At 39.6% G+C, this 25,093-nt stretch overlaps 1 protein-coding gene across 2 annotated transcripts in view; it reads right to left on the bottom strand.

Moving 5' to 3' along the window:
- MPPED1 (metallophosphoesterase domain containing 1) overlaps positions 1-25,093 on the bottom strand; it is a 1,214,292-nt gene that overhangs the window by 991,112 nt on the left and 198,087 nt on the right. Inside the window, exon 2 of one of the 2 annotated variants that reach the window (XM_044088613.1) lies at positions 15,032-15,296. The exons of the other annotated variant lie outside the window; for it this stretch is intronic. Coding sequence (XP_043944548.1) covers positions 15,032-15,261 — 230 coding nt within the window. The 5' untranslated portion in view covers positions 15,262-15,296. The remainder of the gene's footprint in view (positions 1-15,031; positions 15,297-25,093) is intronic. 2 annotated transcript variants of the gene reach the window in all.

Raw genomic sequence — 25,093 nt, 5'->3', positions numbered from 1 at the left:
CCTAATAGCAGTAGTCAGGTATCTGGGAACATATGTGGACAGTAATCTGATCTTTGACCAGGATGTGGCCAAGGTATTGAGAAAATCATTCTATGTCATCAACTTATAAGTAAGGGCATGGCATCCAGGTCCATGGAAGTCATAGTGCTACTTTATTCAGCCCCTATTAGACCATTATTAGACATATCATCAAGTATAATGTCCCCTTCCATATGTATCTGCCCAGATATATGCAACAGTTAGAATGCCCACAAAGGTTGCTTACCAGAAGAATCCAGTGTTTGTCTTATACAGATCACCTTAAATCCTTATCTTTCTACTCTGTCTCCTACAGGTTACTGAGAGGCATTCTATGTATGGCATAAAAGGCATCCTCCAATTCAGGTCTAATGGACTTTTGTACCTCTTCAAAATGCACAGCATCAGAACCATTAGATCCAAGGATTTAAATTTTACATGGGGCATAAATAGGACATGTTGGTGAGACAGATATGTGTCTTGAGGATCCCCATGCTCTGGGACAGGCAACCCATCCACATGAAGCAGAGTTCATCTCTAACCATTTTTAAGTGTAACTTTGACCAGTGGAAGGGAAATCAGAAATTCACCCCAGGTCTGCCCTCCATGTTTCTAATAGACAGATGCAAACAGTAACTATGACAAAACATACCTCCTATATAACCTTTAGAAACTTCCTAACATACCCCTGCTAATAAACGCCCATGATATGCAAGGGCAGAATTGTGTTAGATTGTGCAGCTAGGCTTATGTTCTGATATTGTTCAGGTCTCTCTGTTGTTCCCCCTTCTTATGCCTCTTTAATCTCATGCATTTCTTTTGTATTTCTCCAGTTCTAGTTTTTGTCTTTTTCCTTAAATCATGCCTCATTTTTACCCAAGTAGCTGTTAACAAAACTATACAAGCGAATAACCCCCCTTCTCCCATTCACTTGAAGTGAATCCTTCATCTCTAATGCTGTATGCATCAGTCCTGTAAATTACCTGTCTTTCACCACTCAGCATATTATATTGGTTGCTATCCAACTTATTCACTACTTCCCTTCCCCTCCTTCCAGGTCCTGCTTATACTATTTAGAGGCAATTATCTCATATTTCAACTTCCATTTGCCTCTCTTTGTCTCATCTTGTACATTTATTCAAAGTGAGACAACTCTCTTCTGTCTGTCTCCCAAAAGCACGTTATAGATGAGTGGAACAGCCTTGCATTTCTTTTTCACTGCTCATTAGAATTTTACTGTTCCACTTACCTTCTAGAAATGAACTTCTCATAAACCATGTTGTGCATGATTTGTGCCGGCTGATCTTCACAGACATTTTGTTAATTCACACACACTCCCACCCTTGTAACTTCCTCGTCTTGTTACTACTAAGCTCTGCAAATACAACTGTGAAGGATGCTCAGTCAGGGGAAACCCCCAAGGACTCTGTATCATCATTCTTGTGGCTGTTCCCTCCCAAGCAAAAACAGCTATGTGTTATTCAGCTGTGCTTCTAACTGATTTATTTATTTATTTGTTTTTTGTAAAGTGCTGACCCTGTGCCTTTAAGATTATGTTTCCCTCACAAAACACCCCCCTTAATGTACATAGTTCAGCTCTTCATATACATGACAGATCACCAATACTTTTCCCACACACTCAGGAGTTGCCACACCAAAGAGTGCATTACTTTTGTATAAATGTGCTAATTCAATAAATGTGTTTAAAAAAATACAGCAGGATAAAAGACAGAAAAAAATAAAACAAATTAAAAATACTTTAATGTAACACAGTCCATATATCTGGGACAAAGATTTTTATAGTTTATTTACAGGATTTTTAGTTGTTCGACCATTCAATGCCAGGCTTTCTTCCACTGCACTAATAGTTTGTTTCACCTGCTTCTGCTTATCAAGCCTTTTCTCTTGGAAGACTGACAGGGTTTTAGATGGGTTCTTATGAATTATTTTACTCCCTACTGATCTCCTCCATTGTTTCCACTGTTTTCTGCCTCCCTGTTCTGCAAAGAAGAAATTCATTTTCTCTCATATGGATGCAGATCATCCAATGCAGATTCCAATACCAAATATGTCTTTAGTCCAGCCCTGAAAAATAACTTTCTATTAAAAGGGTAGCAGGGGGTAACCCCAAGTCCCATCTGGTTGCTCATCCTGATTTTTGGGAGGTATTAATTTCTTTACTGACAAGTGCCCAGAGTACTCATTAACCACACAGGCTCTAGCAGAACCGATCATTAAGTTCTTTCCCTTTTTCCATAACTCTCCCAGCAGCCATTCTTTCTGTCTATAGGACTGAAACATCACAAATATAGGAGAAGGCATCTTTCTTCTCTGGGTAAATACACCCGATGGGCTCTCTCATTTAGCATATAAACAGCCCCAGTCCAATGCAATTGCTGAGTTGTTGTGCCATAAACTCCTCACTGTTCATACCTTCCACTTTGTCTGGTATTCCCATAAATCTTAGATTTTTCCCCCTTATAGAGTGATTTTTCTATTCATTTACTTTTCAAGTCCTCTTGTTCAGATTTGTGGTGGATGAGTCTCCCCTTGATTTCCTGAGTTTCTTTTAGACACTGTGTCATTTCTGTATTGTGCTGATTCCTAGCTTTTTTTCAGCTCCATTATTATATTATTTTTCTTCATATAGTCATCCAGCGTGTCACCTATATTGAAAATTTCCATGTAAATTTTGTCTGTTTTTTTTTTTAATCTAGCATTGGCCTTGACATATCTTTGCTTCTCTTCCACCCTTTAGAATTAGTCTCTAATTCTGACAGCTGGGAGTACTCTGTCATGCTGCTATAAGGCTTATTAGTCTTTCCTTAATAATTTCTTGATAATTTTCCTGTTTTTTGATTTCTCTTAGCACTCATATAGATTCACAAAATGCAGCAAATTCCTGACTCCCTTGGAGTTTTAACATCTCATATAGCAGTTTCTCAGTATTTGTGCTAAGAAGAAGGGTTTAGACATCTTTTCAATCTGCCACCATACCAGCTAGTGAATGTTTTATTTTTAGGAAATATGTAATATGATGACCTGATCTGATGCCTAACATAAGAATACAAGTTTAGCAATATAATATGCATGAACTGCTTGCTAAATATTACCTCTTAAAGCTTTAACAAATAGCAACTGACTGTAGAAAATATTGCTACTTACTCTGTAGAACAACCTTTGCTCCCTCACCCCCTCAATTATCAACCTTCAAGCACCCAAAATAAACTGCAGCTAGCCACACTGGTGGCATGAGGGATAAATCCATAACTATTTCCCAGTCAACATGGGCTCGATTAGCAGATCAGATGACTGATAGAGCTGTACAGATGGATAGGCATGTCCATCCTGGCATGGGGGAGCTCATGAATGGCACTCTCAGGGGGAGGCTTGGTCTGTAGAGAGGAGTTGCCCTGAGACATAATCCACAAGTGTGGGGGAGGAGGTGGAAAAAGGAAAAGTGGGTAGGACATATACAATGATCCCATCCCAAGACAGAAGCACAGATGGCAGAGTAGCCAGGATGACCCTAGGATCCATGACCAGACCCATCAAATACAGTAATAACCCAGGGGGATAGGAGGATAACTAGCAGATTTGGCATGGGCGTGGAGCACATGGAGTAGGCCATTAGCATGATGTCCAATGGGACCCAAAAAATAAACTGCAGTTAACACATCACTCCTTCTCTTTCTATCTCTCTCTCTGTCAGCCTGGAATATTGGCAGTCTATCCCTACAACAAAATAAATCACTTTAATGTTTTAGCAAATTTTGCTCTGAATTGCAAAATTATCTCTAGATGGTAGCCTAATGTAAACACCTCTACAGTAGCAGTATCATATAGACCTCAGACCATTATACAGCATACCTTGCATACAATTAGTTCAGTCCTCCTGCTCAAAGAGCCCGGAGCTTATAAAACACCAAACATTTATCTTTAACCTCAATCACCACCCTCTTCCCTCCACTCTTTTCAAATCCTCCTTTCACACCCCATTCATCAATCCTCTTCTTCCTTCATGTATAATATTTTCTCTTCTGACAGGAGCAAACCTGTAAATATCATATATCTATTGTTGCTAATACAGCTATTTAAACTTAACTTTTGAAATGGGGCAATATGTTAAATAGTTAAACGTAGTGACTTCTGCTCAACTGTTCCATTCCCACAACAATACAATAACCACAATGCTTCTTGTGTACCATTTGTAACCTCTCACAAGATTTCATTCTATTTTGCATTTGTAGCTTCTGCTTAACTGCTTCTATCTGTTAATTTTGTTAACCATGTTTCTAGACATTTGTTTCATTTTGCAATTGCCGGATGAACATAAAAATTGTTCAGCTAATTTGCATTTTCCCAGTTAAAATAAATAAGTAAACAAACAAACAAATAAATAAATAAATACAATTTAAATCATTATTTACTTCTTTAAAATGTAAGAATGCCGGTCTAATATACTTACTCATTGGTACTATGTATACAATATTCTCAATATATCTTACCTGATTGTACAATCTTTGTAACATGCTACCAATCTTGTTTTTCCTATGGTCCTCATCATGGCTGAATAGGGTCCACAGATCAGGCCACCTAGCCAGTTAACAAACTTAAAATAAATAAATACATACATACATTTTCCAACCACAGCCAAGTTTGGAAAGACAAACCATCTGGATTATCTAAAATAAATAATCCTTCTCTAACTACGTCTGAAGAATTTGTTAAGGAATTATCTGCCATTCCACAAACCTACACATTAGCTCCCCCAGTCCACCACCACTTGAGCCTTACATCCCATCCTATTACCTCAAAATGATCTTCCTTAGAGAAATCAGCAAGCTGATGCAATCAACACCCAACGATGGGTCACCTGGATCTCTCCCTGGTTCCTAAAGCTCTTTAGAAAAATGCTATCCTTTCATACATACCAACTATTCAACCTTTCAACACGCAGATTCCCAGATATGTGAAAAAGAATAATAGTCAGCACTGAAATGTCCTGATCTACTAATACAAATGAGTTTCATCCACTCTTAACTCCTGTCACATCTAGAAAAAGATGAATACAGTTAACTCAAAAGGTATCTACCAATACAATGTACTTCTGCAATAACATTATGGATATATAAAAAACAAAACTACTCAGACTGTTTTACATCTACCTACTGACTCTGTACTTACAAACAGCAATAAAGGTCACCTCATTGGTGCCCTACATATTCATTTTACAGACATCTTTAACTTTGCAAATCATATCCTCCTAATTAACTCACTTGCATGCTTCAGCTTTGGTTCCTCCATCAGTTAACAGCTTTCAGGCTGTCTCACCAACATAAGTGTTAGTGTTAAATACCATAACAATATATCTTTTCATTATAACATTACATCTGGGTTTTCTCAGTGTTCACTTCTGACTCCAATCCTGTTTAGCATTTTATCAGTCATCCATTTACTTTTAACTCTCCAGCCTTATTCCGTATGCAAGTGACCTTGTTTTCTAACAATCTGCTTAATCACAAAAAATCAGATACAACCTTGAAAAAGTAGTCAACAATGTACAGTCCTGCAAATTTATCCCAGCAATCATGTAATGTCGAGAAGCAGGTGTGAGATTCAAACTGCTGTATCTAACTGTATTCAGAGTATTTTTTTCCTGGAGGATCAAAGATATTTTTTGATACAGAACAGCTAAGGAGGAAATAAAGTGTATCCAAGGAAAAAGTGAATCAGCAAGGAGAAGGGGATTTTGTTTCTCATTCTTCTGACAATAAAGCTCATACACAGACTTTGCCAGTGGAACCTTTTCCAGTGTTCCAAAGGAAAATGCTTGAAAGACAAACAATAAGCATCGGAATTAACTAGAAGATTCAGAAGTACCTTGAACATACCTTGGTATTAAGGAAGATAGACATTTCTTCAGAAGGAAGTGAGGGGGATAAAGTGAAAATGGAATTTAAAACTGGGGTAGAAATAAAAGATAAAGTGGTATGGTTAAGAAGTAATAGGACTTACTTAGAGGAGCTAACAAAAGTTACTGTATTGCAGAATAAGGGGAATCACACAAAACAAGAACAGAAACAACTGCACAGTGCTAAAGAGAACATTTGTGAGTATTTGGATAATATCCATGAGTTTAGAAAGAGTGTTGTAAAGCAACTATTTTGGTAACAACTCCAGAACTCAAAAGAGACTTGGACAACAGAAAGCAGAAAGGTTTGTCTACAAACTATGGGAACCAATGACAAGAAAAATAGGTTAGAGATATTTCTGAAATTATATAAAAAAAATGTATAAAGCAGAGGAATGTGGAATTCAAGAAAGGACACAAATGGTAATATTTATGGAAGACTTAATTATGCCATGATTAGAGGAAGATGAGGCTTGAAAACTAATAGTTAAGATAGGGAGAGATGAGATAAAAATGGTGATGTATAATGAATTTTCAAGGAAGTCTCCAGGAACAGATGATATTCCTATGGAAGTTTGGAAATTAGGAATGAAAAAAGTGCTAAATGTCTAGATTATTTTGTTTAATAGGTTTTTAAAAGGAAGGGAAGCACCAGCATTTTGGAAGACAGCTGAGATGGTTGTGTTACCCAAAGAGGGTAAAGGCCCATCAGACCCAGCCTCATGTAGATCCATTTTAATTTTAAACAATGATTATAACATGTTTATGTGTATGCTAGCTAAAAGAATGGCAGAAATGTTGCCAAAATTGATGGATATGGATTAATGTGGTTTTGTGGAGGGGAGGCAAACAGTTGACAGCATTATTAAAACAATGGTGATCCAGGCGGAAGCAGAATATAAGAAAATATGGCTGCTGATGTGGGTCTTGAAGCAGAGAAAGCATTCAACTGACTAAACTTCGATTTTATGAATAGGGCGATGGAAGCATTTGCATTTCCTGATACAATAATAAGATTAAATAGGAGGGTATATGAAGGATCAGAGGCAACAACTAAAGTGTAAGGGTTTCTCACTGATAAGTTGTGTTTGAACAGTGGGACCAGGTAGGGGTATTCTCTTCCCCCCTTGTGTTATTTGTTTTATATATAAAGCTACTGGCAAAGAAAATAAGAAACTCAGAAATTTAAGGATATCATTGGTATGGTAATCAAGAAAAGTTGGTTTTATTTGCAGATGATATTTTTGTACTTGATAAATCCAGAAAAAGACATCTTAATATTATTGAATATTTTGATACAGTTTCAAGTCTTTTTGGGATATAAAATCAATGAAGATAAAACAAAGACTATAGCTGTAACTTTTATACCCACTCATGACTTGGTTCAGCAATATGTATATTTATAGGAACATGAAAAGAAAAGTACTTAGGAGTATGGATTAAAAAGGTTTCTGTTATGGCAGCTGAAGGAATGCAGGAAGAGACTAACAAAAAACTGAGAAACTGGAAGCTCTTGTTTATGGATATGGATAGTAAGATACAAGCAGTGAAATGTTTTTAGTCTCTTTAGTTTAATATACAGGTCAGGCATATTTTTATCAACCAGAGGAAACATTGTCAACAGTAATTAATACAGAGTTGAAAGAATGTATCTGGGAAAGAAATATGGCAAGAGTTAAGTGGGATAAGCTGATCCTCCAAATAGAACAAGCTGGTTTAGAAAATCCTGATTTGATATGATATTTTAGAGCTACACAGTTAAGACTCATATACATAACACAAGCAGATGGTTATAATTCAAAGTAGAAAGGCAGGATGATGAAGCAGAGGAGGTTCAAGAAATAAGGATAGATTATTCTAAGAACTAAGCTAGCACACAAATGGAGAAAGGAGATTGTGCCAATAGGGATGACTGCAGATAGTGGTAGTCTGTTTTACAACACACTTTATAATGACATACCCTTCCACCTCAGGCACAAACGTCCAATACAGAACATACTATACTTCACATTCTACAACTAGCAATGCTTAAGTGTTAACCAGGCCTAAAATTACTATGCTATCCACAACTGCCCATGCTTTGTAATCCTTGGACCTAAACTCTGGCTTACACTTCCAAATGACATTTGTATTCACTCTTCATATAGCAAATTCAAAAGTACTCTGAGTTCCTGAAGAAAAAAGTCTGTCACTGCTTTAGGTTGCCTACAGTCACTGAAGATCAGAGCTTGGAAGAACTTTTTGCCAGTATATCAGTAACACATTAGATAACCATGAGTATTTATTTTTATATTCTCAGTGCCCTTTATCTTACTTCCCTACTTACTGCCCTATCCACAATACATCCTTTCTCTATGTACAACTAAAAATGCACCATAAATAACAGAAACATATTAAGAATCAACATCCATTTCCTTTTACCTTACAAGAATACGTCATCTGCCAGCATTGAACATATGTACTGTAAATACAACACAAACAGGAGCTGTAATATAAATTTTTCATTGCACTGTTACATCACTGTAAATTCACTTTTTTGTCAAATCTTTCTTATATCCTCTTTATAATTACTTGTATCACTTTTTTCTGACCTTGCTTATGTTATATTCCTGGGATGTGGCTGAAATGTTAACTTTATGGATCACTAGTCACTTTGAGGTGTTCAACATATTGATCACTGCTGCAGTTGTCTTAGCTATATGGGTTACATTCTGCCAAGGATATAACAGCTGGACAGCTTCCAAAGCTTCAAGGCACCTTCCACATGCCCAAACTGGCAGTCAGTTCAAGCTGAGCTGACAAAAATAACAGGTTTGGACACCAAGCCCTTCCAAGCTTTCTTGTCATTGAAGAGAGTGCTCCTCTGCAGGCTTTCATGGATCAACGATTGGCTTGTCCTCTTTCTTTGCTGGGCAGATAAGTTCCTTATGAGAAAAAACCTTTGTGAGACTGAACTGTACTTTTAAATGAGAGCACACTCTTTTGCTGTCAATTTAAAAGTTTAAAGTAATTGAAAAACATTTTTTCTGTAAAGAAATTGTAGTTATTTTTACTTTTTGAGGCTAGCAAAGTGTTTTAGAGTGAGGTTTATTGTGTTTTTATGTGAAAAAGTAACTTTTAACAAATTAAAATTTTTATTGACTTTTGCTGCTTGTTCTCCCCAGGAAAGAGGTACCATTTTCAACTTGACCATGGAATAAACTACCTGTCTCATGGCTGGTCCTTCTTCAAACCACAAAAAGAAAAATTAAGCAAACAACCTTTGCCACCACAGCAAACTAACAATTTGCCTCAGTTGCTGGTGGGCTACTATGGCCTGGCCATAGTGCGTTCCTCAGACCACTTGTCTTTTACCTCAGATCCCTGTGGTGTAGCACCTGCATCCACTATGGATCAAGGGTTAGCCATGACCTCTGGGGCTGTTGAGGTCCACCTCAGTGGTCAAGAGAGAGTCACTTTTGTCAGTCCTGGGAGAGGAAGTAGGGAAGACTCTCCTGTTTGGTCAGAATGTTGTGCCCATCCCTGGAGAAGCTACTGCTGCCATTAATAACACTGCTGGTCCCATCTGTCCTGTCAAAAAGAAACAGAAAACTAAACAAGTACCTACTCCTCCTCAAATTTTCTTAGACAGGAACACTTTATTGAATCAGACTCAGGGTATAATTCAGGCTACTGATCCTTGCTATAAGATGGTTTCCATTAAAAGAAAGAGGGATATTTTTTTCATGAAGAGATTCAAAATTCTGAATCTGGACAGGAAGATGAAGGAACAGATACAGGGTTTTCTCCTTGGTTTTCTGATTCATACTCAGAGGAAGGCTGAGTTTCTGATTGTCCCTGTGGGTTTTTTCTTTCACTGAGACTAATGCCAGAATGTGACAGTGTTTTCAGTTGGAGAACACTGACATTTCTCAGTCACTTTGAAAATACTTTACAGAAGGACTTTCCAGAATGTTCACCCATTCCTCCAATTCTGTCAGCTCTGGAAAATGTGTGTGCCACAGGAAACAATTTTCCAGATAGTCATCCTGCTGCCCCTAAAAAGGAAGATAAAATATATAAAGTTCTTCAATCTTTTAAGTTTTTATACACTCTTCCCATACCTGACCCAGCATTTACAGCTTTAGTTAACCCTACTGCTGCTAAACACATGGTTAATTCAAACGGGTCTATATTATAACACCGAAAGTTTACTTCAGCGAACGCTTACATGAGCGAAAATACTGGTAAACAAAAGGGTGTTTGTGGGGTCATGGTACAGTGAGGAGTGTGATATTTGCCCTTTCCTCACTGTTGTGCGATCTCGAAGTTGGAATATATAGTTAGCGGGGTGGGGGGGTGCAACCCCCACAATAAGCAGTTTGATTACCAGCGTTTTCGCTCATGTGAGCATTCGCTAAAGTAATCTTTCGGTTTTATAATATAGACCCAATTCAAACCCTACACTTTCTGACAAGGATGGGAAGAGTTTTTATACGAATGGGAAAAAGGTGTATGCTTCTGCAACTTTGATTTTCAGAATTTTGAATTGTTAGGCTCATATGTTAAAGTTTATTCTGACTAATTGTGAAGGTATGAGGAATGTTTTGTCTACAGTTTCTTCTTGTGAGGAAAAAAATCTGCTTTAAATAATTTAGTTTATTCAATTTTACAAGTCACAACTCATTGTTTACAGTATGTGTATAATGCAATTGTTACTTATCCCAGGATTATAGCCACTGGTACTGTTCTGTGGAAGTTTGCTTGGCTGCATTCCCAGAATCTCCCAGATGATGTGAAAAATGAAATTTTAAACTTTCCTTTGGATAGAGATTTAGTTTTTGGTTTCTTTGCTGCAGACATTATCAACAAGTATGATGAAAGGGGTACGTTAATACAAGGAATCTCTTAAGATTTTTCAGCCCTTGTTTTCAAAATTTTCTAAGGAATTCTCTAAGCCCCCTTCTAGTTTCGGCAAAACACAAAATAAACAATCTCAACAAAATGCAGGTAAACAGATGTTTAAGAAGAAATGGCAGTGGGGTTTCCAAAAAGAATTCAAGAACCCCCCAAAAGCAAGGACAGTCCACAAAGTCAGAATGACTGTTTAAGGGACCTTGTACCCCTTTCACCATAGCAGTCCATTTTCCCTTCCAGAAAGTCTGAATCTCCACTTTTTTCTTTGTCAACAAATAGTTTCAGGCAAGTAGGTTCTGAAGATCATTCATCAAGGTTACAGATGGCAGTGGGAGGGAATCCCTCTTTTCCACAGGGTTATTCCTCACCCACCAGACCAGACTTCTTTATTTTATGCTGTCCTTTGGAGTGATAGAACCAGTTCCTGCTTCCCAGGTTGAGAAAGGTTTTTATTCAAGGATGTATTTAGTGCCAAAGAAAGAAAATGCTTGGAAGCAAGTTTTGGATCTTTCTTTCCTTAACCAGTTTGTGATAGCAACCATTTTCAAAACTATGCCAATTCACAACCTGTTACTTATTCTTCCACATTTAAGTTTCCTGGTAACACTAGATTGAAAATATGCTTATCATCACATCCCTATTCTTCCAGACATCAGGTGATTGTTAACGATTTGCATGTCTGGATCACATTATCAGTTCTCTACTTTACCCTCTGGACTATCCACTGTATCAAGAGTTTTGACAAATTATCTAGATCATGCAATAGCTCATTGCAGGCTATAGGGTATCCACATTTGTCCATATTTCTGTAGAGTCTTTCAAAGTTTCAGGAATCTCTGATTTGGGTAAGAGATCTCTTGCACAAACTGGGATTTCAAGAGAACATTAAAAGTCTTTCTTGACTCCTTCACACAGGATTGTGTTCCTGGGGTGACAGCTAGACACCTCAGTTCAAAGAGCTTTTCTTTCACAGGGAAAAATATATTTATATATAGATATATTTCTAAGGTCTTCTACTCAGACTTCTCTTACTGCAAGGGAATTTTTCAAGATTTTCAGTCTCATGGCATTTATGATTCTCATGATACCCCTGGCCAGACTCCACATGAGAAAGATACAATGGTATCTGTAGTCTGTTTGGTGTCAGCACCAACATCCTTTGTCTTTCAAATCCCAGTACTGGTGATCTTCAGTAGAGAAATAACTTAGCGGATACAGCAAATTTCCCTAAATCCAGGTCTTGCCTTCCCCCTTCCTGCTCCAAAACAGTCATTCAGCACAGATGCCTTAGACTAATGTTTGTGGAGCATTTTCAGGGGTGATAAAAGTGCAAGGTGTGTGGAACATCAAGGACAGATGCAAGTATGTAAATATAAAATAAATGTTTGCCTTGATAGAGGAACTCAACTCTCTTTATCATCTTTGGTCCCCTGGACCTCTTGAAGTTGTTACAGACAACAGTCATGTGGCACATCAACAAGCAAGGGGAAGCAGGTCCTACTCCCTTTGCATACTACACATGTTAGCTTGGAATATAGCTTCACAGCAAAGTCTCACTCTACAAGCATCCTATATTCTGTCAGAGCAAAACTGTGTGGCAGGTAAGCTGGGCAGGACAAGGTCAGACCTCATGAATGGAAACTAGATCATGGCATCTTCTGAGATTTTATCCATCTGTGGGGAGTTCCATAAGTAGACCTATTTGCCTCCTGTCTAAGCAATCAGCTGGCAAGATTCTGTTACAGGACTCCAAGCAAGAAGGCCTAGAAGACAGATGCCTTCCCTTTTCCTTGGACAGGAATGTTCCTGTATGCCCTTCCATCCCTTCTGCTAATATCCAGGGCACTTCTGAAGCTTCAGAAGGAATCCCCCAAGATCATTGCGGTGATTCATTTCTGGCCCAGGCAACAGAGGTTCTTCTTTTTTTTGGAAATGGGCAAAGGCAATTGCAAAAAGGTTCCCCACAAAATGGATCTATTCACAAAAGATCAGGGGTGTTTGATAGATCCTGATACCATCAACTTCAATTGACTACCTGGATGACAGGGTCTTATTTGCCTTTAGGCGCATGTTTTCTGAAGATGTGCAGCAGGTACTAATGCAGGCAAGAAAGCCTGCTACTAGAAAATCGTATATTAGCAAATGGAAAGGGTTTCTAGTTAGTTTCCTCAACATAACCAGCACCCATTCAAGGCTAGTGTTTCTCTGGTTTTGCGACATTTGTGTGAATTATTATTCTGTGGACTTTCTTACTCATCCATCATGGTTCATTTATCAGCCATTTCAGCATGTTTGCCTTTGGCTCCTCCTCTTTCAATGCATTCTTATATCATTTTTTTAATGGGTTTTGCATTAGAGGCATGCAAGAAAACCAACAGCATCTCCTTGGGATTTTAATTTTGTATCCAGCAAATGGTTCGGGCCCATAGCAGATGCCCTGAAGCTTTCGAAGCTGTCCGGCTGTTATAATCTTGGCAGGATATAACTCATATGGCTAAGGCTACTGCAGTACTGATCACTGGAACACCTATTGTTATGGTAAGTTTACTTACACAACTGGACTTTCTTCATTCAGCTTATGTTTTTTTAATTCAAGGGAAAAAAACATCTACACCAGTAGGGGGCAACCTCTGAATGCTCATCACATGCATTTCAGTCCTCTCCCTGCATGCATATGAGTGTATTGCTGTCAGAAAATACATGCCTTTCATTTTTTTTCATCTATGAAATAAATAGTAATAAAAGTGTAATATAGTTGCCTGCACATTGTGTGTGTGTGTGTGTGTGTGTGTGTGTGTGTGTGTGTGTGTGTGTGTGTGTGTGTGTGTGTGTGTGTGTGTGTGTGTGTGTATTTGTGGGTGTATACATTTCTTGTAAAACCAACAGATAAATTCATCTATTAAAAGTGTAGTATTTTTCTTACTTGCAAAATACTGGAAGACACATACCCATTTTTTTTTAGCTTTCAGTATTTAACAGTGCTTTGTTTACAGAATAGTTTCACACTGATATTTTTATGTACGTATTTAGTCAGTTACACTTTATTGACCCAGTTAGTCCCACTAGGCCAATGGCCTCTTTTCAGGGAGACCCAAGATGGTATTCATACTGACTAAAAGAAATGTAGTTATGGCACAGCATAACTTCCCTTACTCTTTTGATAATTGTCATGGGATCTTTTACATCTATCTGAGCTACCACCAGCTCAGGTGGATGAGGCCTTGGTTTAAAGTTTCATCCTGTATATCTGTATGTACACACGCACAGATACACATCTGTGTGCATGAATGTGCAAGCAAGTGAGCCCGCCCTTGTGCTCATGTGTGTTTGTGTCTAATAATGTGTGCAAATGTGCATTTATGTTGGATGAACCAGTGCCATATCTACAGAGTTTTCCTCTGTTGCTTGTCAAGATAGGCTACTACTCCCAAAGATGTTAAACTGACAAAACTTGTACAGAAAATGGATGAAGGGATGTAAATGCATAGGAAAAAATTAATAAACAATATATAAAAATAACAAAAGGGGAAATGATAATAATAGTAGTAGTAATAATAATAATAATAATAATAATAATATAAAAAAAGAGCATAAGACATGGGTCAGTACCCAAGGGATGAAGGGGTGTGTGTGGGAGAGGATACAAGTAAAGGAAATTAGATAAGGTGAGGCTCATTAAAATACATAAAAGTGGATTCATGGGAAGCAGTATGCTTGTGTTCAAAAAGAAGAAAGTTGTAATTTTTTAGATAAGACACTAAAAGTTGGCAGAATACTGCTTTTAACTATTTTGTGAATATTAAAGAAATAGTGACACTTTCAAAAGAAAACTGAAAAAAATTCTCTGTCTGCAATGTCTAATCCACTGATAAGTTTAATGGTTCAGTACTTTGTGACCATAATTATGTTCTTCTAAGTACTAGGAAAAGTTGTAAAACAAAAACAGCAGAAGGGAAAGCAAAGTTCTGATGCCCTCCACTGAAATTCTGTGGAGAGCAGAATTAGTAGGTTTGGTAATGCTGTGGCACTCATTTTGATCAATACCATGTTTAATTTTAAAAAACTGGTACTATTTCAATTTTCTTTTCTTCTCTATTGCATGGAACAAACAAGCAATGAAAATCAATATGCATTCTGGAATACAGAATTATAATGTATTAGGTTTGCCAAAAATCTGATACTGTATATGTTTTTGTTACTTACATATGCACATGCGGAGGCTGGAAGCGGCCTTGATTGATGTTATAAAAAGTGAAAGCTTGTGTGGGATTCGAACTGTAGTCATCCACATCAATGATGGATCTGTTGTGATGACGCCGCCTAGCTGTCATAATTTGTGATGGGGTAAAAGCCATACCTGTGCTGTTACTGTTCCTCATCTCATATACCCCTGTGTGCTGCCTCTCAAAACTGATATAGGGAGACCATATCATTGCCTCAGTTCATTGGGTTACTCCTCTCCCAGAACCTGCAAACAGAGTAAAGAGTTGAAGAATAGCTGAGTGACAGCTGATCTGTCTGGGATTTGCTTTATTTAACAAGAGACAAAGATCCACAGAAACAAAATACACAGTTCTAACAGCTCATTAGAAATATTTCCAGCTCACTGGTCAGACAAATATGCCTCCTAAAATATTTGCTCAGGAATGCAAAGGAAGGCATGATGAAATACTGAATGCTGTCATTAGTGAACCCAAGCATGTTTATATTTTCCTTGAAGTACTGTTAAGTCAAAGATTTAAATGAAACTCAACATTTACTCCATTTATGTTATGCTACACTAATCTAGGGAATCTTATTTTAATGGGTAATATATTAACACAAGTAATAGTTTCTGATGATTAACTTTTTTTCTGCATTTTGTAAGCATTCTAATGCAGTGCAAGCTTCACATTTCCAGACTGAACACTCTGTCCTTTTCTGTATGTAGTAAGCAGCAGGTACAAAGGGGTATTCAGTTCTGCCTAGCAACATTGATGACAGAAGTAACTAATCCAGGAGGGAGATGGGAAGACTGGGGTGTGCTCCAAGTAACATGTCAGCTAACATGAAACTCAGCTTCATTTCTTAATGAAGACTGCAGAAACCTATAGTTAGTTGTGCATAGCAGGAGAATGTATGTAACCAGGTATTTATTTATATTAAGCAGCTGACTTCTAGGATATCACAAATGGAATGATAGAGCAGCAATGTTTTAAGAATGCTCTGCCTGATGTTGTATAGTCTGCATGCAGCAGCAGGCATCTCCACCACCCCCATATCAAATATTCTCCTGAGGTAATGAAGTACCTCAGGGAATGCCCAAGACTTTAAGTTTTCTGGCTGCATTTGACAAGGAATTCTGACACATTCTGGAAATACTGTTTATTGACACATTTGCAGAGGCCTGAAATTGTGTGAATTTACTCTGTAGCAAACCATTTCAACCACTGTAGTCTTACGCAAATGATGTCAGCAAAAACTCTCCTTCTACAAAGCTCTAAATGTACAGTCATGCTTTGTAGAGCTAATAGCAGGAGTTTCCAGAAGATATAGTCTAGCTGGTTAGGAATTCCTGCCACCCCAAAAACACACAGTCTGCTTGATTAGGTTTGCAAAGGGAATCAAGCCCAAATTATTCCTACTGATTTCTTGATGCAATGAAGCAGCACTCCCCATGGACAGTTACTTGTATAGTATATAAACCCCAGATGTCACAAATAATTAATATTGTAAGGTGCCCTTTAAGCTACTGTATTTGATAACTTGATTGTGGGCCTGTGATGAGCTCTTCAGTTTGTTTGATGTACCTGAGTACATGTCACATGGAAAGCACATCTCTGTCCCTACCTTTCTTTATCCTTATTCCAGAGCCCTATGCCATAACAATTAAGCAATAAAAAGTAGCTATATTTGTATTTTATAATGTTATTAGTTACATCTATTATTAATTATAGTATCAATTACAGTCTAATTATAGGTATATACTTTATGTCAATAATGCAATCAACATAACATACCTATAGAAAGAATAAAACATACACATCACAGTATAAAATATGTAGCCATATACAGTAATCAACTGTACTTTTGTGTATACATATTGCTTCCTGACAACAAATATACAAATGTGAAATTTAGTGACACAGAAAACACAGCCACTCAACCTGCTCTTTTATTTATACCTGTGAACAGTTTCTAGAAATCTTACAGTATCAGTGGTTCCCTCTCAGACCACCTACTAGGAACCTACTCAGTTCACCTTTCCCAGATGGAAAGCACCTTTGCAGGAGATTAACCAGACATTTCTAATGTGCATGTCAAACATCTGTAGTACATACATGTGTGTGTTTATATATATATATATATATATATATATATATATATATATATATATACACACACACACACACACACACACACACATATCATATATATATATATATATATATATATATATATATATATATATATATATATATATATATATATAAATCTATGAGGTCAGAGGAGCTGTGGTTTTGGCAAGATTCTGTCAGAATCTGAACAAATCTTACTTCACCTATAATAGATGTATGCTAAATTCGAGCAGTCAAGTCCCTGAAGTTCACTAACAATTTCATAGTTAAGTACTAGGCTAGCTGCCCCTGCAGTTCATTTTAAGCCTAGCCAGTTTACTTTTTGTGCTCAAAATGGCATATCTCATTTGGATATAGATTGGCTTTACTCATCCCATGGTTAATAATTATATATGCCCCCTAATGAGAATAACTGGGATCATACCATATATAATTTGAGGGGACCCATGCATAGGATAAAGCACTTAGGAGCTGCATCGGTCCAGCAGAATAGGGGGCAGTTCTAGGGTAATTTGTTTATTTCCCCATCCATAGAGCTAAGTTGCACTTGAAAATGGACTGGGATGAACTTTGTTTTATGTGGAAGTTAAGTCTGTTACATAGCAGCAATATCTTCTGTGAGATATTCCTATCCCTACAAACTGCTCTGCTGATGTTGCCCAAGAGGTTTAGATCCCTAGAACTCATACGCCTGATGTCATTAGACTGAGATGTGCAATACATCCATCAGTAATGGGTCAGAGGATGTTTTGTATGCCAGACACAGGTCACCTCTTAGCAGTCTATAGGATACCAAGTGTTATGCCCCTGCACTGGCCCAGTAATCAAAAGCCTCAATCCTCACCACTAACATCAGTGAGGGACGTGCACATTGGGAGGATGACAACTGCACCCACAATAAAGTAAAATTTCCCTAACTGCACACAGAAGTCACAGTCAGTCTGGGGCTGTTTTCTCCCTCTCTCTCTAGATCCCTAATAAAACTCCCCACTGGCACAGCTATAAGGTTAAGATCTCAGCCGAGTGGCCAAGCCAAAACCTCCAGCACCCTCTCTGTCCAACCAGTGCTTCGTGTCCCTGCCCAAGTAGCTGACGCACACACACACACACACACACACACACACACACACACACACACACACACACACACACACACACACACACACACACACACACATGCACACACACACTTTGAGATATGATTTATATATAAACACATAGCCACTCCTGGGGAAGGCTGGCCCCCTTCTGCCCAGACTATATGGTAATGATCACTGTCACCAACCACCCTTTATCAGGTACTATAAGGCCCTTCACAAAGGGTGACCAATTCTACTGTGTAATGTTACTGTTATCCAAATGGTAAGTGTGACTAAACCTTTAAGGCTATTCGAGAGTGGCCTGTACAGTCTCCCCAAATACATATGCAAGTACTCTAATAGCTTAAATATCTCTAAACAAACCAGCCACAATTAAAAGGTTTAAATATATTTAATAATAAATAATAAAAGAGCAAGATATTACTCAATAACTCAATACAGTGACAACAGAGTTCAGAATCACAGGAACTATTTTAAAACAATATGCAGGACAGTCTCACATAAATACAGAAAACATCCAGACTAATCTTACTATATTCCAATCTATCTCTAAGAGAAATCACTGTACCTAAATCTTACTTACAGAGCAAGGCAAATGCAAGTGCTGAATGGATGTTTACAGGTCCAGAGACAAATACAAGTGCACAGACTCACTCTCTGAGATAGTTCTTAAATTACTATCAAGCATTTCTTCTGGGCTATCTCAGATTACATCATTCTTGTCACTTCTGCCTTTAGTTCCCAGGCTAACAGAAACTTTAAAATTAACACCTCTGTGTCAAAAATACTTATCCCTAAGAAGTTGCCTGGAACTGGAAGTTGTAAAACCAGTTAAATACCTTTACCCTTGAAACCTGTAATTACCTCTGTTTGCACACAGTAGAAAGAATTTCTAGCTATAGACAGTCTGTCTCTTTGCTGTGGAAAACACAGTCGTAAAACTCTTTACTTGTCAACTTATTTTCTTAGAGTTTTACAACTTCTACCATGAAAACTTACATTTGTATAGGCATATAGTTCATACACATTTCTGCTCTTCTCCAACGGGGTTGCCCCCCCCCCATGAGAACTCAAGCTAGTTTTTCAAGTGACCCTTGATAAACGTTGCTTGAGAGGGTTAAGCTTATCTGGGAATACCTTACCCCACTCCCTGTCCTGTGAGCCCATCTGTGTTGGCATTGCTAAACCACTACAGTGCTGCACTGACATATATGCTTGCAATCCTAGACTGCACCTTAGTAACTTGGCATTTTGCTGGCTGGCTTGATGTAGCCATGTTAAGGGATTGTGGTCTGTAACTACAGTGAATTTCCTTCCATACAAATAAACCTGAAGTTTCTTCAATCCCACACTATGGCTAGACATTCCTTTTCTACAGCTGCATAGTATTCCTCCCTGGGTTGGAGCCTATGACTGAGATAAATCACTGGGTGTTCTTTTCTCGCTGAAGAAATCTGGCTAAGTACAGCCCCACTCCATGGTTTGAAGCATCCACCTGCACAGCAAATTCTTTGCTGTAATCTGGTCTGGCTAACACAGGGGGTCCTTCCAAAGTTTCTTTAAGCTTCGGGAATACCTGCTCACATGCTGGAGTCCACACTAACTTATCAGGTCTGTTTTTTGTCAGGTCTGTGAGGGGAGCAGCTATGGTACTACAACTGGAGACAAACTTTCTGTAGTACCCTGCTGTCCTTAAAATGCCATCACCTGCTTTTTGGTAACAGGTGAAGGTCATGCCTGAATGGTATCCACTTTGCTTGGTTCTGGCTGGATCTTACCACTCCCTACTCTATGTCCCAGGTAGGAGACCTCAGCCATATCCACCTGACATTTGCTGGGCTTAATGGTCAACTCTGCTCTTTGTAGTCTGCTCAGCACCTCCCTGACATGCTGAAGATGCTCTTGCCAGGAATGGCTGTAGATGGCAATATCATCTAGCTAAGCTAGGGCAAAATCTCCTGCTCCTGCTAGGATATGATCTACCAGCCTCTGAAAAGTCACTGGAACATTTTTCAACCCAAAGGGCATCTTTGTGAACTCATACAAACCAAAAGGAGTCACAAAGGTTGACTTCTAGCACTGGGAGTCAAGGGCACCTGCCAGTAACCCTTGGTAAGATCAATGGTGGTAAGATACTTTGCCCCACCCTGCTGCTCTAAGGCTTCATCTGTCCCAGGCATGGGGTAAGCATCTGACTCTGTGTGACTATTTAATTTCCTGTAGTCAACAAAGAATCTGGTGCTGTCATCCTTCTTTGGTACCAGCACCACTGGGGAGACCCAGAGACTGCTGGACTCCTGAATTACCCCTAGTTCCAACATTTCCTGTATCTCCTCCCTCAGAGTATGTTTGACTCCCTCAGGCACCCTATAACAGGCCTGTTTAATAGGCCTTTGGGGTCCTGTATCCACCTGGTGTTGCACCATATGGGTGCACCCTGGTTTCCCAGTGAACATGTCCCCAAACTCCTGTAGTGCTGCTCAGATTTTTCAAACCTGGGTAGGGGATAACTGCTGGTACATTGCTACCCCTTCCACTGAGGTGTCAGTCTGAGCTTCACTGAGAAGATCAGTCACCAGATATCACTCCGACTCCTCCTGTAATCCACTGCAAATACTAAGCACAAAGGCCTCCCTATCATGGCAAGGTTTCATCATGTTAACATGGAACAATTTGTGCCACTGCCTCCTGTCTAGCAATTCTACCGTGTAGTTAACATCACTGACCTTCCTTACCACCTTGTAGGGTCCCTCCCAAGCTGCCTGCAGCTGGTTGTGTCTGACAGGAATGAGAACCATTACCTGCTGCCCTATGTCATACTCTCTAGCTCAAGCATTCCTGTCATACCAGATCTGTTTCTGCTGTTGGGTTTCTGCCAGGTTCTCCTGTGCCAAGGCCATGAGTTCCCTGAGCCTTGTCCTGAGGTTTAGGAAATATGCCACAACAGACTACTTGTGGGATTTGCACTCACCATGGGAGGATTCATCTCAAAATAAATCTAGAGGCCACCTCACCCTATGCCCATACAGCAACTCAAAGGGTGAAAGCTCTCTGTAAGTAAACAACAGATGGGACAAATATTTGTCCCAATCCCTCTTAAACTGATCTGCAAATGCCCATAGCATTGTATTGAGTGTAGAGTTTAACCTCTCAACAAGACCATTAATCTGGGGATGGTACGGGGTGGTCTTTAGGTGCTTCACCTCACAGTACTTCCACAGACAAATCAGCAGGTCTGACATGAACTTGGCACCTGTGTTAGTCAGTATTTCTTTTGGGAAACCTACCCTGCTGAAAATCTCCACCAAAGCATTTGCCACCTTTTCTGCTTCAGTGAAGGACAGAGCCACAGCCTCATGGTATCTGGTAGAATAATCTACTACTGCTAGGATATACTTTTTCCCCTGTGGAACTTGGAGTACTCAGAGGCCCCACAATATCCATAGCTACCCTCTGAAATGGATCCTCAACCACAGGCAAAGGCATCAAAGGAGCTTTCACCTTGTCTCTTGCCTTGCCTACCTTTTGGCACTGCTCACAGGTCCTGCAGTACCCTGTTACATCTCTGGAAATCCCAGACCAATAAAGGTTCTGCATAATACGTCTCTTTGTATGTTTTATGCCCATATGACCAGCAAAGGGAATATCACAGGCTATGGCTAGAAGTGCCAGATGGTAGGCTCTGGGCACTACCAAATGTGGTATTCTCTCACACTCTAGTACTCCCTCAGGGGTCCACTCTCTATACAGTTATCCTTTGCCCCAGTATACAGATTCCCTTTTCCCTTGAGAATCAGGTGCCTCACTAGCTACCTCCCTCAGGCCTTGTAAGGTGGGGTCCAAGAGCAGAGCCTGTCTCAACTTTCTCGCTTTGTAACCCTTCCCAGCTCCCCTTCCACAGGAAGTCTGGTATCCTCTGTCAGCAGTGCCTCACTGTCAGCCTGGGTACTACTATTCACTTCTGCCCTTGCAGTCACTTTGTTCAAGGGAGCATCAGTACCCACAAGCAGCTGTTGCTCACATTCAGTCTCACTGTTACAGGGTAGCTCCCTCCCTGAAGTAACCACCTCACCAGTCCTGGCTGCAAGTGTGCTGTCTGTCTGGGTCTCCCTCAGGCTACCAGACTACATGCTTGTCTCCAAGCCTGACTGTGTGTAACTGCATGAACACACGGTAGTGCATTATCAAAATCATTCCCTATCAGGACATCTGCAGGGATATCCTCAAACACACCTACTTGCTTGCTGGCTTCCTTTTCCACCCTCTCAGTCAAGGTGAACCCTAGCCAAAGGTATTTGGAATGGGTTCCTCCTAAAGCTCTGACTGGAGTAGACTGCCCAGGCAAGTAATGCTCCTCTGTAATCATTGCAGGCTTCACAATGGTTATGTCAGAGGCTGTGTCTCTCTTAGCAATGGTCTCTTTGCCTTTCACTAAGATAGGATATAACCTTTTGTGGTAGTTTGGTACACTGGTTGTGTCGAGACACCTTACTGTTGGCATTTTGTCATTCCCACTTACTGCCTCTCCCACCTTTTGTTCCCCAACTTGCCTCTGTGGACATCTATATGCCACATGGCCAACTGCTTGCATTTAAAACATTTAACCCTAGGTCCTGGACATGTACCTGGACTAGTGGCTTCCCTTGCTACTGACAGATTCTTTTGGGACAGTCTGGGCTGCCCCCCATGGGTTCCCTTAGAATCATGAGCAGCACTGGGTGTCCTTTTCCTGTGCAGGAATGCCCTACTTGCTAGGTATAGGTCTCCCTTCTTCACAAACTCATCTACAGTAAGGCATTGTCTATCAGCTAACCATATTCTCATGTCTTCAAGCAAAGTGCTAGGGGCTTGTTCCCTCACCAAAAGATCTGCCAGCCCTTCAAAAGTGGTGACCTGACATCTACTCACCCAACTATGAAAAATAAGTGCTTAGTTCTGAATCAGCAACATGTTCACACACACTTTCAACTGCCTTGGATCTATGCTCACAAAACTTTTTCCTATAAAGTACAAGTGTTAACTTAAAACATACTAGCAAACAGTTTTTACAAAATTATAATTTAAGCAGTCATTATCAGACAGTTTGGAAAGAGCAGTTACAGCTTTACCATGGAATAAGGGGGTCAGGAACCATACCCAGAGCCCTTGGTCAACATCATACTGTTTATATACCATCTCAAACATATGAATGAAACTATCAAAAGTATCCCTCTCTGTAAATTGTGGAAGAAATTTACTGACCTTTGTTGTTTCTGGGGTTTGGTTACTCCCTTTCCCATTACCTCCATGACTCTGGTGAAGAGTCAGCATCTCCTTTTCATGTTACCTCTGCCTCTCCGTCTCCTCAGTTTCCTAGCATAGCAGTTTCTCATTTTCCTCAGTCTCTTGATGCCTCAGTCTCTCTGCTGCCTCTATTTCCAAATGCTTGGCCTCTAGCTCAAGTCTCTTTAACTCCAGATGAATTTTTAAGTCCTCTGTGGAAAGGTTGAGCTGTCCATTCTCTGAGAGTTGTACATCCCCACGGCCAGTCTGATTGTCCTCCTGGTTGTTATTCTCTGATGCAGCTGTGACTAAAGCTGCAATCATGTCTGTTTTAGTCAGGTTGGCATGCACCAGTCCTTTAGCCTGGCATATCTCAGCCAACTGGCTCCTTGTCAGCTTGCCATACTCCTCTGCTAACATGCTTGCCTGCTGTCCCTGACTAACTAAGCTAACAAAAGAAATAAAACAATTGTGATGTAATCTCTGAATGTTCACTATATGGCTGATTTAGAGTACAAAAGCACCTTCAGTGATCACTGTACACAGGCTACAGGAATTCAATATCCACACCACTACACGCCAGCTAATATGTGATGTGGTTATCTCACCACTATCAACCAATTAATATGTGATGTAGGTATCCCACCACTGCCAAACAATTAATATGTGGCACCCCCGCACTGGCCCAGTAATCAAGGAGCCTCAATCCTCACCATTCACACCAGTGAGGGATGTGCACATTGGGAGGATGACAAGTACACACACAGTAAAATGCAATTTTCCTTAAGAGCACACAGAGATCACAGCCAGTCTGGGGCTGGTTTCTCCCTCTCTCTCCAGATCCCTAATAAGAATCCCCACTGGCACAGCAATAAGGTTAAGATCTCAGCTGAGTGGTCAAGCCAAAACCTCCAGTACCCTCTCTGTCCATCTAGTGCTTCATGTCCCTGCCCAAGTAGCTGACACACTCACACACTCAAAGATTTGATTTATATACAAACAGACACTCCTGGGGAAGGCTGGCACAGGTTCACCAGTTATGCCCCCTTCTGCCCAGACTATACGGTAGTAATCACTGCCACCAACCACCCTTTATCAGCTACTATAAGGCCCTTCCCTTGAAACCTGTAATTATTTGTGTTTCCACACAATAGAAAGAATTCCTAGCTGCAGACATTCTGTCTCTTTGTTGTGGAAAACACAATTCTAAAACTCTTTACTTGTTAACTTATTTCCGTATAGTTTTGCAAGTTAATTCTGTATGTTCCAACTTCTACCATGAAAACATACATTAGCATATGCATATAGTCCATATACATTTTTGCTCTTCTCCAGCAGGGTGCACTGTGGTTACATTTTTGAAGTTCAGCACCCCTATAGTGCCTTTTTTAGGGAAGGTTTAAATGAGAAATTCACCACCGTAACAGGTACAAACAAGCAAAATCTGAGGGTAATCCTACTCAATACTAGAAGTCTAAACCTCAAAATGCACTCTCTCGAGGCACTCCTTAAAATGGAGAACATCGACATCTGTGCAGTGACAGAGACCTGGTTCAAGGCTCCAG

Source organism: Protopterus annectens, chromosome 11.part0 (genome assembly GCF_019279795.1).
Source record: "Protopterus annectens isolate FY-2018-M chromosome 11.part0, PAN1.0, whole genome shotgun sequence".
NCBI classification, from domain to species: domain Eukaryota; kingdom Metazoa; phylum Chordata; order Ceratodontiformes; family Protopteridae; genus Protopterus; species Protopterus annectens.
Note: the sequence above shows the minus strand (reverse complement) of the source record. Positions and strands in the feature narration are given on the sequence as shown.